General features: G+C 48.4%; 1 protein-coding gene across 1 annotated transcript in view; it reads left to right on the top strand.

Annotated features, from left to right (window-relative positions):
• The window catches only part of MTBP (MDM2 binding protein), a 95,933-nt gene that overhangs the window by 49,283 nt on the left and 28,330 nt on the right, over nt 1–18,320 (top strand). Inside the window, exons 13-16 of the mRNA XM_088453125.1 lie at nt 11,403–11,507; nt 11,610–11,774; nt 12,422–12,515; nt 13,070–13,222. Of these exons, the coding sequence (XP_088309251.1) occupies nt 11,403–11,507; nt 11,610–11,774; nt 12,422–12,515; nt 13,070–13,222 (517 nt within the window). The remainder of the gene's footprint in view (nt 1–11,402; nt 11,508–11,609; nt 11,775–12,421; nt 12,516–13,069; nt 13,223–18,320) is intronic.

Raw genomic sequence — 18,320 nt, 5'->3', positions numbered from 1 at the left:
ATGATTCTAGACACTGTTCTGCTTCGTATATTCTTGCCATAGCCATACAGGAGCTGGTTCGTCTAGTGCTCAGACCCAGGAAAGTATCTGTGCATCTTTGCATCCGTCTCCTGGGGAAAATGGTGGCTTCCTTCGAGGCCATCCAATTCGGCAGATTTCACTCCAGAATATTTCAACTGGATCTTCTGTCTCAGTGGTCCGGGTCCCACCTACAGATGCATCGGCTGGTGCGTCTGTCTCCCCGGACCCGCATATCCTTGCTCTGGTGGCTTCGGACGGAGCATCTGTTAGCGGGTCGGCGCTTCGGAATTTGGAATTGGACCTTGGTCACCACGGACGCCAGCCTCCGCGGATGGGGAGCGGTGGTTCTGGACAATCACTTCCAGGGGCTTTGGTCGCAGCAGGAGTCCCTCTTACCAATCAATGTTCTCGAACTGCGGGCAGTCTACAGAGCTTTGATACAGGCTGCTCCTCTGTTACGAGGACTTCCGGTTCGGATACAATCCGACAACGCCACTGCAGTGGCATACATAAATCGCCAAGGGGGAACCCGCAGTCGGATGGCAATGAGAGAAGCCAGTCGCATCCTTCTGTGGGCAGAAAGACACGTAGAGGTCATTTCCGCAGTGTTTATTCCGGGGGTCGACAACTGGGAAGCGGACTACCTCAGTCGTCAGGATCTTCATCCCGGGGAGTGGTCCCTTCATCCCGAGGTCTTTCATCAACTGGTTTGCAGATGGGGGAAGCCACAGATAGACCTGATGGCATCTCGGATAAATCATCAACTACCCCTTTACTGCTCCAGGACCATGGATCCGGCAGCGGTGGGAGCGGATGCTTTACTGATCCCTTGGCCGTACAGCCTTGTGTACCTGTTCCCACCGTTTCCGCTCCTCCCTCGGATTCTCAAGCGGATCAAACGAGAGTCGTCCACAGTCATCCTAGTGGCTCCGGATTGGCCTCGTCGGGTTTGGTACTCCGATCTTTTATTCCTTCTGGCAGACGAACCTTGGCCTCTTCCGCTACGATCGGACCTTCTACAACAGGGTCCATGTGTGTACCCGGATTTACGGCGGCTTCGTTTAACGGCGTGGCTATTGAGACCGCCATCCTAAGAAGCCATGGAGTTCCTAGGTCGGTCATTCCTACCATGCTTAGGGCTAGAAAACCGGTAACATCAGCGCATTATCATCGCATTTGGAGGGCTTATATCTCCTGGTGTGAAGGTCGTGGATCCTCCACTTCCTCTTTTCATTTACCACGTCGTCTTCTTTTTCTTCAAAAAGGCCTCGATGCGGGGTTACGCTTGGGATCGCTTAAAGTGCAGATTTCTGCTCTTTCTATTTTTTTCCAGCGTCGCCTAGCTCTGATTCCGGAGGTTCAGACTTTTTTTCAAGGGGTACTTAGAATTCAGCCTCCCTTTGTGCCACCCACGGCTCCTTGGGACCTGAATCTTGTTTTATCTTTTCTTCAGTCATCCACCTTTGAGCCTTTGCAGGAGGTGGAATTGAAGTATTTGACTTGGAAGATGATCCTTTTATTGGCCCTGGCTTCGGCCAGACGTGTGTCTGAACTTGGAGCCTTGTCCTGCCGTTCCCCTTACTTGATTTTTCACGAAGATCGGGCGGAACTTCGTACCCGGCCTTCCTTTTTGCCCAAGGTGGTCTCGGGTTTTCATCTGAATCAGCCGATTGTAGTGCCAGCGTTGTCGGACTCTTCTGGGGATTCTCACTCCTTGGATGTGGTTCGGGCACTTCGCATTTATGTGTCCCGTACTGAGGGGCTACGTAAATCAGAGGCTCTATTCGTCCTTTATGATGCTAATTGGCGTGGCTGGCCTGCGTCTAAACAAACTTTGGCCAGGTGGATTCGTCTGACTATTCGTCAGGCATATGTTGCTTCTGCTCGACCACCGCCGGTATCCATTTCTGCGCATTCTACGCGCTCTGTGGGTACTTCTTGGGCGGCACGTAGAGGTGTCTCGGCTTCACAGCTTTGTAGGGCAGCGACGGGGTCTTCGGTTCATACTTTTGTACGTTTCTACAGATTTGACACTTTTGCGGCTTCTGCTTCAAATTTTGGTCGTAGTGTCTTGCAGGGCGTTCAGCACTCTCCCCCCCCAGGAGGGTAGCTTTGGGACGTCCCCACTGTCATGAAGCTCCAGTGTCCCCTAGTGGATGAAGGAGAAAACAGGATTTTGGTACTTACCGTTAAATCCATTTCTCCGATTCCACAGGGGACACTGGACGCCCACCCAGTGCTTCTTGCCTGTTCTCAGTTGCTTGTTCTGCTTCAGTTCTGTTGCAGTTTGGTCTGTTTTTATTGTGTGACTGTTTATCACTGCAGCCTGCTGTGTTCTTGCAGTGTGTCAGTATGTTGGATGTTTCTTTTCCTGTTCTCCTTCTCTGTTCTTCAGTCTGTTCTCCGTCTCCTCTCGGGCTCAGTTCTCTAAAACTGGGGTTGATGGGGCATAGAGGGGGAGGAGCCAGTCACACTTGTAGATTTTTAAAGTGCCAGGCTCAACTCAACCCACCGTCTATACCCCACTGTCATGAAGCTCCAGTGTCCCCTGTGGAATCGGAGAAATGGATTTAACGGTAAGTACCAAAATCCTGTTTTTAGTGCCCCCTGTAGTAATCGCCCCCTGGTGTCCCCCCCCCCCCCCCCCCCCCCCCCCCCCCAGTAGAGAGAGACGTGACAAGAATAAAAAAAATAAACACTTACCTGAAACTCCTGGTCCTGCCGCTGTCCGCTCCTCCGGCCGCTTTGCATGGGAGAGACGTCGTCATGACGACGTGTCTCCCATCACCCACTGCGGCAGCCAGAAGATGGCTCCCGCAGTGGGAGCAGCAGCAGCCGCTGAGAGTCTGACAGACTCTCAGCGGCTGCTGATTACAGCAAACAGACAGCTGCCGGCTCCGGCGGCTGTGTGTTTGGCAGTGTGTAGCGCTGACCGAACTCCGTCCGGTCAGCGCTACACTTGACTCGAGTATAAGCCGAGGGGGAACTTTTTCAGCACATTTTTTGTGCTGAAAAACTCGGCTTATACTCGAGTATATACGGTATGTCTAATCCTGATCTGTCTCCACTTCCATGCTCCTATTAATGTGATTCCTTCCTCATGTCTTTGCAGTCTTGTTGACCCTTTTACGTCCTATTTCTGTTGTTTAGATTGGACTGTTAAAGATGGTAAGACACCACCATATTGTTTATAGTAGCCGTATAGTGGATTGTCAGGCCCGCGGTGACTATCGCTGTGTCAGTGGCTGCCGTCATCTACCACCTGATTTGACTGATTGGTCCGTGCACAATTTGGTCCCCTTGCAGGTGTCCTTGTCGGTGTCCCGTGAGGAAGGCGGTCAGCACGTCGACAGTACCGTATCCACAGTTAGAAAGTTGACAGCGAATAGTCAACATTTGCAAAATGTCAAATGTCGACGAGTAAAATGCCGACATTAGGGTTAGGGACATTCTTAATGCCATTGCGGCTGTAGTTGTCGGCTGTGTCTAATGTCACAGAATCGCCTTTACAGCCACAATCGCAGGCATTTTAAACGCAGGATTGGGGTACTTTGCCACAGGAACAGCCATGTTACTGCTGCGCCGATTGTCAACATTGTTACCATGTAAATATTTCATCAGTGTCGCCATTCCAACGGTCGACAAAATGTACTAAACCCCTGCATGAGTAATGACCATATTTCTGAAGCACCGGTCTTCTCTGCTATTTAAAAGCATTATAGACGGAAAATAACAGTGTGAGCAGGTGATTGGTAAAAATGATATCTTAGAATGGAAATCTACGGGTTATTGTGATGCGATTAACGCCGACAAATCACTAACCTCGCACATAACCAGAAAGCACAAAATAAAGGCCAGTGTTCCTTCTATAGTGTGTGAGGGAAATGCCAGTTTAGTATGGCCCTGGTTATGTAAAATAGATACCGCATGCATAGCAAAGACCAGCTTCATTAGCCTTTTACAGTGATGTGGTTATTTTTATAGTTCTACTTCAGGGTCCATAGGGGGTCCACAGGGTTGACCTTGGGGATATAGCTGGATCAGGATCCATGGGCACCACACAGTTAAGCTTTTAGCTCCCAGGATGCACTTGGGTCCTCCTCTATACCCCGCCCCCGAGCCACAGGCACCCAAGTGTAAGCTGGTGCCCGGCCGGACTCGGTCACCGCGCAGAAGCTTTTTATTTTCTAATAGATTTTATTTATTTTAGTTTCTCTTTTTACTACAGACGGCAGCGAAGGGCTGTCTGTACAGACGCCCACGCTGCCGCTCTGATCCCCGACTGGCGCCGCGACGCCAGTACTGATCTGGGGATCGCGGCGGGAGGACAGAGTCCGTACTAGCCGGACTCTGTCTACCTCCCAGGACTGCTGCCGGAGTCGCCGGGGATTCAGGTAAGCCGCGCGTCGCTGGCTAGCAGCGGCGCGCGGAATACCTTAAATGCAGTCCTTTAGCCTCCGGACCTGGGGACAGACCGGAGGCTGCTGGCAGTGGCGGCGGGCCCCCCCCATAACCCGTGGGACCACTAGACCACCAGGGATAACCGGCAAGCGGGAAGCCAGCATCCCTGGGGTTAATGGCCAGCCAGGGGAGGAAGCCTTCCCTGTTCAGCGGCTCCTCCCCTCAGCTCAGCGCGCTTTTCAGCCTGCATGTCTAGCGTCCCTGAGCTGCAGTTCACTCGGCCACTCCTCCTCTGAGGTCTCTGGCGGCCATTTTTTTCTACATGTGGCAGCGCAGATCCCTCAGGGAGCACGCGGACCGGTCCCCCTGTGTACCTCTCCCCTGTTAGGACGGCGTACACAGCACTATAGCCCTCCCAGACACTGAATCTGGGCGGTTGAGTGTAGTGTAAAGGTGCAGTGAGTATATCTTCCTGCATGGTATGTGACTTTTGCTAGTGCTGCTGTCTGTATTTTTCTCTTATTACTGTCAGCTTATATCTATCTCTTTCCTTCTTCCTTAGCCCTACAGGTGTGGAGGAGGGGCTTTTCTACTAGCCTCACATATATAAATCAAGTATTTGTGAGGTCTGTCACATACAGTTGTGTGCTACACAGTGCCATATTCAGGACTGTTGTTCAGCACACAGGGAAGTGCAGTTCTTTTTTCCTCTATTGCCCTATATATTTTGTCTGTACATTATATTTGGTTATGTCTGAGGGTGAAGTTGAGCACTCCGGGACTCCAGTGTTGTTTTCCTGCAGGCGCTGCTCTGCGGAATCACATAGGGAAGAGGCATCTCTGGATGGCCTTTATGAGCGGTGTCAGTTGACTCCTGGTCAATCCAGACCCCCTATGACACAGGAGCCACCATGGGCTATGTTTTCACAGGTGCTGGTGTCTCTGGCGGACCGCCTTGCGGCTCCGTCTGCTGTCCCTACGAGGACTCTGTCCCAGCCTACCATTTCCCATTACCAGTGTACCCCGCAATTATTGCAGAGTTCCTCTGGGTCACAGACTGTGGACCCTTATTCAGGATTGCCTATCTATTTTCAGGCCACTCCTGCTACACAACAGTCTGTGATGCCTTTCCAGACCAATGTGGCAGCTCCTCCACCATGGGTGGACGTGCTCTCCAGTTCAGTCCAGAGTCTGGCAGCTGCATCTTTGACTTTTCAGTCGATGCTGCACAATGACAGGTCTGCAGGGGCGTCTAAGCGTGCACATAAGTTGCATGCGGCGCAGATTTCGGACACTGAGGGGTCCTCAGATGAGGGTGATGTCCAGGACGACTCCGATTCGTACACCTCGGCTCAGGAGTTGGAATCTCGGTCGTCTATTAATGTACGAGCTCTGGTTAGGGCGGTGCGTGCCATTCTCCTAATAGAGGATGAGGCACCTGATCCTAAGTAGAAATTCCCTAGTTTTAAAAAAAAAAAAAACTAAGGTGACTTCGGCGGTATTCCCCCTATCTGATCAATTAACGGATCATATGGCGGTGGCTTGGCAGACACCCAGTAAGAGATTTGTGCCTCAAAAGAGGTTGGCTTCCAATTATCCATTCCCGGAGGCGCATTGTAGGAAGTGGGTAGCTCCACCGGCGGTGGATTCCCATGTCACACGCCTTATTAAGAGTGCTACGCTGCCAATACCGTCAGTTTCCTCGTTAAAGGATCCCACGGACAGAAAGGTTGAGGCTTGCCTTAAGTCTATTTATTCCCTCTCGGGAGCAATTGCTCGCCCGTCCAGGGCCATTTCCTGGTGGCTAAGGCCATTAGGGTTGGGCCATTGCCTTAGGGGACACTTCCTGAGGATACTCAGGAAGTCCAGAGGGCATTACTAGGACAGATGAGTGATGTGGCTTCTTATATTGGAGAAGCTTCCTTGGACGCTAGTCTGCTAACCTCTAGGGTGTCTGCTGCGGCTGTGCATGCCCGCCGCTCCTTATGGCTGAGGTCCTGGAGAGCAGACGCTGATTCAAACAAGGGCCTGGAGGCCTTACCTTTTAATGGGGAATTACTTTTTGGTCGAGACTTGGATAGGATCGTGGATAGACTGGCTAGGTCCAAGAAACAAGCTTAGAGTGCCAGGCGTCCCTCTTCCAAACAGGAAGATAAGCCTTCCGCCTGATGGGACGGGCCTCCCTCTGGGGGATCCCAGAGGGGAGGCCGACTTCTTCATTTCGCCCAGAGCTGGTTCAATACCACCACCGATGCCTGGGTGCGAGAAGTGGTCTCCCAGGGGTACGCCCTGTCTTTTCGGCGCAGACCGCCTCACTAGTTTTTCTGCACGAGTCCTTCTCAGGACATAGCCAAGGCTATGCTGATCAGGGAAGCTATAGACTCCTTGCTGACTGCAGGGGTCATTGTACCTGTTCCACAATCTCAGCATGGGATGGGGTACTATTCTGCTGTTTCTGGTACAAAAACCCAATGGCTCCCATCGACCCGTTCTAAATTTAAAGTCTTGGAACAGGTTTCTCAGGATTCCCAGGTTCAGAATGGAAACCTTGTGTTCCATAATTCTGGCTATGGAACCAGGGGATTACATGGTCTCCCTGGATATCCAGGACGCTTACCTCCATGTGCCGATAGCAACGTCACATCAGAGGTGTCTGCGGTTCGCTCTGTTGCACCGTCACTACCAGTTCCGGGCTCTCCACAGCGCCGAGGGTGTTCACCAAGGTGATGGCAGTTATGGCTGCCCACCTTCGGAACCAGGGGGTACGGTTGTTAGCGTATCTGGACGACCTCCTATTGCTGGCAAGCTCTCCGGAGGTTCTGCTGCAACATCTCCAACTGACGGTGGCTTGTCTGCAGATGCACGGGTGGTTAATAAATTGGAGGAAGTCATCCCTGATCCCATCTCAGCAGATGGTCCATCTGGGGCCCTCCTAGACTCTCATCAGCAGCGGATCTTTCTAACTCCAGAAAAGGTATCTTCCCTACAGTTGCGGATACTCAGTTGCCTGGATTGTGCCAGTCTTTCGGTACACTCGGCAATGAGAGTGCTGGGTTCCAGGGTGTCGGCATTCGACATGGTGGAATTTGCCCAGTTTCACTCCAGGCCTCTGCAGAGGCTGATTCTAGCAAACTGGAATGGGTTGCCTCACCGGATCCGGTCACAGACCCTGGTGCTATCTCCGGATGTACGACAGTCCCTGAATTGGTGGCTTTAAACAGCTCACCTTCTCGAGGTTCGCCCCTTTTGGATCCCGGACTGGGTTCGGCTCACGACAGATGCCAGTCTTCGGGGTTGGGGGGCGGTGACAGGCTCCTTGTCACTTCAGGGTCGTTGGACAGCGGAGGAAGCGGCTCTCCCCATTAATGTTCTGGAACTAAGAGCCGTGTACAGGGCTCTGCAGTCGGCCGGCACCACTCTTCACGGAAGGGCGGTGCAAGTGCAGTCAGACAACGCCACCACGGTGGCGTACATCAATCACCAGGGAGGAACTCGCAGCCGGGCTGCGATGGCAGAAGTGTCTCACATCCTAACCTGGGCGGAGTGCCACTTTCCAGCGATCTCTGCAGTCTTCATTCCCGGAATCCTCAATTGGGAGGCAGACTTCCTCAGCCGTTACGACGTGCATCCAGGGGAATGGTCGCTTCATCCAGAGGTATTCCAACTACTCATGGACAAGTAGGGACTGCCGGAGATGGACTTGATGGCCTCTCGTCACAGTCACAAGTTGCCCGTGTACAGGTCAAGGACAAGGGACGACGGCGCCAGTCTGGTAGACGCTCTGTAGGTCAGATGGACGTTTCAGCTGGCATATCTGTTTCCTCCGATATCCCTTCTGCCTTGGGTCCTGCGCAAGTTCTATCAGGACGGAGGCACTCTGGTACTGGTGGCCCCAGCGTGGCCAAGACGTCCGTGGTACTCCAACCTACAGAGTCTGTCCATCGACGTTCCGTACCTTCCTCCTCAGCGGCAGGACTTGTTGTCTCAGGGGCCCTACCTTTACCCGGATCTGGGTCGTCTGTCTTTGACGGCGTGGCTCTTGAGACGGCCGTCTTAAGGTCCCGGGGCTTTTCTAGTTCCGTTATTTCCACCATGCTGAGGGCACGCAAGCCTGCTTCTGCAAAGATTTACCATAGAGTGTGGCACACGTACTTTCAGTGGTGTGAGTCCAGAAACTTATGATCCTCAGGTATTAAGAGTTTCAAGGATTCTGGCTTTTCTTCAGTCGGGTTTGGACTTAGGTTTACGCCTTTCCTCTCTGAAGGTGCACGTGTCTGCTTTATCGGTTTGGTACCAACGTAGAATTGCTATGTTACCGGACGTACAGACTTTTTTTCCGGGGTGTTCTCAGGATTCTCCTGGCTATTGCTTCAGCAAGGAGGGTTTCCGAGTTGGGGGCACTTTCATGTAGTCCCCCCTTCTTAATTATTTTCTCCAGGACAGAGCAGTGCTTCGCACTCGTCCTGAGTGTTTACCTAAGGTTGTCTCTAAGTTCGATATCAATCAGGAACTGGTGGTCCCAGCCTTTCAGTCCCCTGATCTTACAGCAGGGGAGACTTCGTTGGACATTGTCCGTGCTCTCAGAGTTTATGTTGATCGGACTGCTTCTGTTCGAAAGTCCGACTCCTTGTTTGTCCTCTTTGGTTTTCATAAGAGGGGTTGGCCTGCCAACAACCAGACTTTGGCCCGTTGGTTTTGTTCTGTTATTAGGGAGGCTTAGATACGAGAGCATTTACCTGTTCCAGCCTCTGTTAAGGCTCATTCCACTCGTTCTGTGGGCCCTTCTTGGGCTGCTAAACGTGGTGCCTCAGCTGTTCAGCTGTGTAAGGCAGCCACTTGGTCTTCGGTTCAGACGTTTCTAAGATTTTATGCGTTTGACACCTTTGCCTCCTCAGGATGCATCCTTCGGGCGCAGGATTCTCCTTTCTGCACAGGAGCGTCCCCGCCCTTAGTTGAACTGCTTTGGGACATCCCCAAGGTCAACCCTGTGGACCCCCTATGGACCCTGAAGTAGAAAACAAGAGATATGGTAAGAACTTACCTTTGTTATCTCTGTTTCTACGAAGTCCATAGGGTCCACAGGGCGCCCGCCCTGACGCACCTGGCTTCTAATGGGCTGTGTTGCTGGTCACCGGTATTTCCGTCTCCTTTTTCTGTGAGTATGGTTTCTTGTGTGTTCCAGTCTTCCTTCTCTCTGTTCCATATTCTCCTCCGGCCTAGGCTGCTTACCAACTGAGGTGCCTGTGGCTCGGGGGCGGGGTATAGAGGAGGACCCAAGTGCATCCTGGGAGCTAAAAGCTTAACTGTGTGGTGCCCATGGATCCTGATCCAGCTATATCCCCAAGGTCAACCCTGTGGACCCTATGGACTTCGTAGAAACAGAGATAACAAAGGTAAGTTCTTACCATATCTCTTGTTGTTTCTGTGGATGGGACTAAATAAGGACACTTGTCCAAGATCACTGCTGAATGATCAGGGTGTAAATACTCGGGAAGCACACACAAAATGTATGCCTCTTTAAAAGGACAACAGTGTGAAACGCGTTGGGTCAATACCTAACCCACTGCTCATTTAGACTTTTTCTACGGACACTGAAAGCATTGGATCGTCCTGTCCACTCCCGGTCTACGAGACACTTGTGGTGTCAGAAACGGTTTATTTCCAGGTTCAATTTGAAAACACAGGGCCATATTCAATTTGGAGTGAAAAGTCCGTTGATAACATCATGTTCTCCATTTTGACTTATCCCCATATTCAATTTCAAAGATTTTTTTTTTTTTTTTTTTGCAGGTGCGAAAAGTCTTTGTTAAAAAAAACAGGGATAAGTTTTCACCACTGCATAGGTGGCGAAAAAAAGTGCAGAATTGGGGTTTTGGGGTGCAGAATTAAGTAACCTGTAGCCTTTGGAATGTCCCCTTTAAAGTAATCTGGATCAAAAATGTAAAAAAATTCCCATAGGACACCCCTAAAAAAGTGGTTTTGTTTTGTGGGTGAAAAAAAAAGTTGGGGGATAAACTTAAAAACTAGCGAAATTGACTCAGTGGGGGTCCCCATGTATGCGGCAGGTGTTTTCTACAATGCGAGTGGTTGAGGCTGGTGGATTTTTTAAGAATTTTTAAAATCACTTTAGGGACTTAAAAATGTACTTGCACCCATTTTCATGTACCCCAAATTTGATGGGACTAGTTATATTTCCCAAAAAATAAAGCTAAATGCTAATCTTCACCACTTCTTCAAAGACGCATTTATGCACCTGCCACGGCTGTTTAAAAACCCCAATAACCTTCAGCAGGCCAAATCAGGAGTACCCATAGTGATCCCCCATATCAGACCATTTTTTAGGGGGTGACAGGCTGATTTTTCCCAAAAGTGACAGGACTTTTCGACACTAACCTTTCTGCCGGGACCCGTTTTCGCTGATTCCAAATTCAATACGGGGATAAGCGGGCAGGCGCCCGATACTTTATCCCCTGCTAAAACGGCGATGATGGCAAAAAGTCCGACCTCTGACTTTTCGCTTCAAATTGAATCTGGCCCACAATAGCCTTATGATAAATTGGACTCTCGTGTAATCTCGCTTCTTCACTTAGGATAATACCGGTGCAGTGGATCTCAATTACCGAGCACCCGGTTTGTTATATGGACAGCAGCAGTAGTTGACATTATATTGAAAACTCATTATATGCTGCTGATTAATGTGACTGATGGTAGTATATACGAGCTTATATATGATTTGCTGGACCTATTATTATACGTATTCTCATTTAGTCTCTAGCTGATTCCCAGATCAAATCCAGAAATGGCGTGAGTTATTGTATAGCGTTCCCTTACCTACCATAATTATTCCTCATGTTTCCTCTCGCCCACTACCCTCCAGTGTTATTGCACATCATCTTGTTCTAATTCTACTTTGCTTAATTCTGATACTTAATAAGTCAACAGGGCAACCAGCTGCATGACTAAATGTTCCTCTTTCCTAGATACAAGCACAGCGACCGCCCTTCCCCACTTCTGCGGTGATCAGATTATGAAGAGAGAGAAACGCGTAGCGCGCTCCGAGGCTCTGGTCATGAAAGAATTTCTCCGTAAGTGCTGAATCGGACATGAAGAAGAATTTGTAACGTGTGTTTAAAAATAAAATAAAATACATTAAATAACTCCTAAAATCCAAATTGTATTTTTTTAAGAAAGACTAGAAGCTTCCCAACAGCTCGCACCCGTGAATGTCGGCTCTTTAAAGACTCTGTTAAAGCTTACCCGGGAGAGCGTGTTTAGCATGTGCGAGAGCAGCGTAACCGGCGCCATCTTTCACCAGAACAGAGAGCCAAAGCCGACTGGAGCTTCCCTCACAGGCAAGTGTCTGCTTCTTACCTCAGCCTGCTACTCCGTTTAGTGGTGCGATGTGTGTCTGTCACCGCGTTCTCCTCAGAGGACAAAGCTTTGCCAGTACAGGGATTCTCTGAGCTTTTGGCTGAACGGACCCAACTTAGATACCTCAAAAATGCTCGCCTTTACAGGTAGTTTTTACTTTCTAATAGCGTTTGTCTACATCTTGCTACTTTGCGCGTTAAACGGCCCTTTTAGTTGCGCCATGCCGTGGCGTGCCTAAGTAGCGCCAAGCGTATTTTCGTCCGATTTTTTTTTTTTTTTAACCTTCAAATGCGTCATATTCGCATTCACAGCTGCCGACACCGTTTCGTAGCATTTTGCATGCAGATAAAACCGCAGTCGCACACATAATATAGGCATGTCGCATATTTTAATCAGCCGAAGCTGCTTTTGCGTCCTATTCGCATAGTTTTGCAATGCGGATAGGTCTCCAGAATGTCAGCATTACAATTTAGGGTTAAGGGTTAGGCTAAAATATACATTCTGGTGTTCACATGTCAAAAACTGGATAGATAAATGACCAGCTCACAGCGGTATCTGGTCAAAATGTTGACATTGACAGAAATGTATGTATCCCGGCCGTTTTCTTACTGTCGCCGTTTTCTGTTAGACTCTAGAGCGGCCGCGTTAAGTTCCTCAGACTGGCCAGAGCGAAACGTTCTGCAAAATTTGGAAAACTTTGAAAAAATAAAGCAGAGAATCAGGTAAGGGTTTCTATGCCGCCAACTAGTTCATGAATAGTTTACTTGAGTAGGTTCCGAGGCCTATATGACATATAAACTTGTCAACTTTTCCTACTCTGCGTTCCTGTATCTTGGTTGTGCAGTTGACATGATGCTGTATATTTGGGTTTGTGAAAGTGTTCGACACTGTTCCCATCACAGCCTAACCCATTAAACGAGGGTCCTAGGTTTAGGGGAAAATATATGTACATGGGAGGAGAGCTGGATGAAAGGTAAGAAGATAAGGGCTAGTTATAAATGTAACGTATCCAGATGGGGGATAGAGCCAGAAGTGGTGTATGATACAGATCTATCTGTATTGGGTCCTGTCTTTTTTTCTGATGTCACAGATGACCCTTCCCATAATTACCCGCAATGTGCCGGAACCCCTTGCTGATGGTAATAACTGTTACTTTAATGGAATCCAGATGGGTACGCAGATATGGAAAAGCTTCTAAGGATACCAATTTGTGCAGAACTTTGGCACATGCCGTGCGGCTATACCTGCTGGTAATGACCTGTCGGGTACTTTGCAGGGCATCTATACTCTCCAGCTCTGCAGATCAGCTCCTGGGCCGGAAAGAGCCTAGGAAGGAAGGAATGACTCTGGACGCGAAGGAGTTACTGAAATACTTCACTCCGCAAGGGGCAGCGATCGGGGATCTCCAACCTTTGCAGGTTCAAAGAGGGTAAAGGTTTACACGTCTTTCTTACAAGTGTGTGTGACTGGGAGATATAGCAGAGCTCAGCATCCAGGCCTAATCCACAGCCCTTGGAACGCGGTAACAGCCGCCGTGCGCTGTCCTGTTTTCACGTACAGGGTGACTGTACAGGGGCTGTGTATTTGTTGAATTAAGAAAATAATAATTGTAAAAAAAAAAAAGAAAACCTTTGGTTGCTATGTACTTTCATTGTGAGTTTCTGAAGGGGTAACTGATAACTCAAAACTTACAACTCAGTGTTTGGTTGGTCGCCATTATTTTTGGAATGCTGCAATTTTTTTTTGTTTACACAGGCAGCATGTAAGTAAGCGGTTATCGCCTCTTAGGAGGGATGGACTCATGAACTGCTACTAATGTAGCCCAGGGTCTCTCCCCTATGTATAGTGGTAGGTGCTGCTGTTGGGCATTCAGACCTACGAGCGCTCTGCGTTTATAGGCCTGGAAAGCCACAACGTGCTGCGGTTACAGCAGAAGAGACGGCCGGTGCGGTCTAGGCCGCCGCTGCTGTCCTATAGCGTCCAGTGAGCTGAACCTTGGGGCTAGCCGGGGGCCTGTGAGATGGCGCACCCGGCCACTTTAGGGTGTATGAGCACATCCTGTAAACCTTCAGAGTGGAAGTGTAACATTGTCAATATTGTGACATAATCTGGAGAGTAAAATGCATCTTTAGCAAAGAATTAGCAAATGATGTCTTTCCTAAACCACTTCAGTCTACGATTGTGTCCTAATCTCTACGGCATAAATACATAGACCTGTAGCGGTTTCCGATTACTGTTTGTTAGCTTCTACATGAATATAAGCATCACAGCTAATGCTGGCCAGCGATCCTATAAGCCAGGGCTTGACAAGTTTTTCTAAAACTTAGGAGCCAGGATGAAAGTGTAGGAGCCAGACACCCCCCCCCCCCCCCCATTCCCCCCGGGAAGCATTACTGAGCACCTACGCCCCTGACAACCAACCCCCATGACCACACCACTAACGGGGTGCCCCCAGTAGTAATCCCTCCCTCTGCTGTGCCCCCAGTAGTAATCCCCTCGTCTGCAGTGCCCTCAGTAGTAATCCCCCCGTCTGCAGTGCCCCCAGTAGTAATCCCCTCGTGTGCAGTGCCCCTTTAATCAGTGACCCCCCCCCCCCTATGCACTGCCCCAGTAGTAGTTCCCCTATGCATTTCCCCTAGTAGTGGCCCCCCCATAGTGTCCCCACAGTAGCGGCCACCCCCACCTATGCAGTGTCCCCACAGTAGCGGCCACCCCCACCTATGCAGTGTCCCCACAGTAGCGGCCACCCCCACCTATGCAGTATCCCCACAGTAGCGGCCACCCCCACCTATGCAGTATCCCCACAGTAGCGGCCACCCCCACCTATGCAGTATCCCCACAGTAGCGGCCACCCCCACCTATGCAGTGTCCCCACAGTAGCGGCCACCCCCCCTATGCAGTGTCCCTTAATAAAAAAAAAACACAACTTACCTGATCCCCGCTCCTGCCGACGACCGCCGCTGTCCGCTCCTCCTGGCCGCTCTGCACTCCGCTCTGTGATGACGTCTCTCCCAACCTGCTGCGGGGTGAGACGGAAGGTGGAGCTCATGAGTGAGCTCCAGCCGGCTCACTCCGTGAACGACGCAGCAGCCAATGAGAGTCTGACAGACTCATCGGCTGCTATAGCAAACATACAGCCGCCGCTGGCGGCTGTATGTTTGTTACTCCGCAGTGTGGACCGCGCTCGCAGGCTGCACTACAGGGCCCGGTGGGTTGCTGAAAACCTGGTCGCCATGGCGACCTGGCCCCCGTGTTTGTCGAGCCCTGCTATAAGCAACCCACAGAGAATTCCCGGGATAAATGAATAGCTGTCAAACACTTCTATGTGTGTCAGGGTAAAGCAGGGAAGGAAAATAAGGTTAGGGAATATATGGAAATAAACAAAGGTGTACCCCTCCCTCCTCCTCCCTCTTGCTTTTAGATGGAGTCTGACTAAATTGAGGTCACCCCTCTCTTGTCCCACTGAAAATAAGAAAATTCCCAGCAGTGTTATATATTTGGCTTTCTGTAATTACTCATTGCTACTCTTATTAGCAGCCCAGACCAAGAAAGATTTAAGGTGGCCAGTTTTAGTCTATAAAGTGACGAGCTCGATTCATGCTTCCTGTGTTTTAGTGTGTGTGTGTGTGTATATATATATATATATATATATATATATATATATACACACACACATACACACACACATACACACACACACACACACACACACACACACACACACACAGTCAGGTGCATAAATATTGGGGCATTGACAGAATTTTCATATTTTGGCCTCTATTCACCACCACAATGGCTTTGAAATGAAACAAACAAGATGTGCTTTACCTGCAGACTTTCAGATTTAATTTGAGGGTAATTACATCCAAATCAGGTGAACGGTGTAGGAATTACAACGGTTTCTATATGTGCCAACCACTTTTTAAGGGGCCAAAAGTAATGGGACTGTCAACTCAAAAGCTATTTCATGGACAGGTGTGGGCTATTCCCTCGTTATTTCATTATCAATTAAGCAGGTAAAAGGTCTGGAGTTGATTCTAGGTGTGACATTTGCATTTGGAATCAGTTGCTGTCGACTCTCAATATGAGATCAAAAGAGCTGTCACTATCAGTGAAGCAAGTCATCATTAGGCTGAAAAATCAAAACAAACCCATCAGAGAGATAGCAAAAACATTAGGTGTGTACAAATCAACTGTTTAGAACATTCTTAAAAAGAAAGAACGCATCGGAGAGCTCAGCAACACCAAAAGACCTGGAAGACCACGGAAAACAACTGTGGTGGATGACAGAAAAATTATTTCCCTGGTGAAGAAAAACCCCTTCACAACAGTTGGCCAAATCAAGAACACTCTCCGGGAGGTAGGTGTATATGTGTCAAAGTCAACAATCAAGAGAAGACTTCACAAGAGTGAATATAGAGGGTTCATCACAAGATGCAAACCATTGGTGAGCCACAAAACCAGGAAGACCAGATTAGAGTTTGCCAAACAACATCTAAAAAAAGCCATTGCAGTTCTGGAACAGCATCCTATGGGCATATGAGACAAAGATTAACTTGTACCAGAGTGATGGGAAGAGAAGAGTATGGAGAAGGAAAGGAACTGCTCATGATCCAAAACATACCACCTCATCAGTGAAGCATGGTGGTGGTAGTGTCATGGCGTGGGCATGTATAGCTGCCAATGGAACTGGTTCCCTTGTATTTATTGATGATGAGACTGCTGACAAAAGCAGCAGAATGAATTCTGACGTATTTCGGACAATATTATATGCTCATATTCAGTCAAATGCTTCAGAACTCATTGGATGGCGCCTCATAGTGCAGATGGACAATGACCCGAAGCATACTGCAAAAGCAACCAAAGAGTTTTTTAAGGCTAAAAAGTGGAATGTTATGCAATGACCAAGTCAATCCCCTGACCTGAATCCGATTGAGCATGCATTTCACTTGATGAAGACAAAACTGAAGGGAAAATGCCCCAAGAACAAGCAGGAACTGAAGACATTTGCAGTAGAGGCCTGGCAGAGCATCACCAGGGATGAAACCTAGCGTCTGGTGATGTCTATGCATTCCATACTTCAGGCTGTAATTGCCTGCAAAGGATTTGCAACAAAGTATTAAAAAGTGAAAGTTAGATTTAGGATTGTTTAGTTTGTCCCATTACTTTTGGTCCCTTAAAAAGTGGGAGACACATATAGAAACCGTTGTAATTCCTACACCGTTCACCTGATTTGGATGTAATTACGCTCAAATTAAATCTTAAAGTCTGCAGTTAAATGACATCTTGTGTGTTTCATTTCAAAGCCATTGTGGTGGTGAATAGAGGCCAAAATATGAATATTCTGTCAATGTCCCAATATTTATGCACCTGACTGTGTGTGTGTGTGTATATATATACTACTACTACTACTACTTTTTTATGTTCTACCAGCTAATGTTCCTTATCAAGTAACCTTGTCCTGATCTAACAGATAAGTCCTGGTTGTTTTTGGATAAGGGAGAGAATTGTGATCGCAGCTAATTTATAGAACTTGTGTTGTAGGAGCTACTCCAGTGTCCAGTCATTTTGTATAACTGAGGAATGAGTAACGAATGAGCCGTGAATATTTTACAACTGACAAGACCTTTAACTCTTTACAGTGACCAGACCTGTACTTGTTCAATGTAGCCAGTAGGTGTCACTGTTGAAGCTTTTAGGTTCACTATGGGATGCTTCAGAAAGTATCGATGATGGGGTCTGAAGTTTTTATGTACTGCTATGTAGATCATATCTACAAACTTTTGAGTTTTTCTTTTTTTTTTATACTGCAAACGAAAAATATAATATATATTGAAGCGTACTACCTCATTCCTCCTCGTCGCTTCCCCCTCCCCCTTCATAACTTTGTATCTTTTAAACTTTCAAGCAAAGATTTTTATTTTTATTTTTTTGGGGGGAACAAGTTACTTTCCAAAATGCTACATTGACAGTTGCTGTAGTGTCTTGAATCTGTCCCTAACATTAGGGAAGGGCATTCTTTTAAGGAGAGCAAGGTGTCTGGTGCTTTGTGCAGACGGTGTAAGCAATATATTTTGCTTTGCATCTTAAAGTGGACTGGTCACCTGGGTCCAGAGGGTGCAGTTTTGTTGGGGAACCAGTAACCTGTCTATAAATTCACTAAAGGCCCACATACATCAGAGATTGATTGCAGCAATCGTACAATTTGCAATCGATTGTGCATAAAAATCTTTCCCTTTTTTTAATCAATTGCAGAATTGCCACAATCGATTTTTAATCTATTGAAAAAGGGAAAGATTTTTATACACAATTGATTGCAAATTGCACGATTGCTGCAATCAATCTCTGATGTATGGGGGCCTTTAGAGCCAGTAACTTTGCTGGAGCACAAAGCATATGATGACTTTAGTGATGATTTGTGTGCCTGCCCTCCAGTGAATGTTGAAACGGCTTCGTTAAACGTATGTAGCTAGAGGAAAGTACCAGCTCCCAGTGCTGCAGAGTTGTAGTTGCTTTGCTGATTTTCC

The sequence above is a fragment of the Taudactylus pleione genome, unplaced genomic scaffold (assembly GCF_031769625.1).
Source record: "Taudactylus pleione unplaced genomic scaffold, aTauple2 ptg000571l, whole genome shotgun sequence".
In the NCBI taxonomy this organism is placed as follows: domain Eukaryota; kingdom Metazoa; phylum Chordata; class Amphibia; order Anura; family Myobatrachidae; genus Taudactylus; species Taudactylus pleione.
Note: the sequence above shows the minus strand (reverse complement) of the source record. Positions and strands in the feature narration are given on the sequence as shown.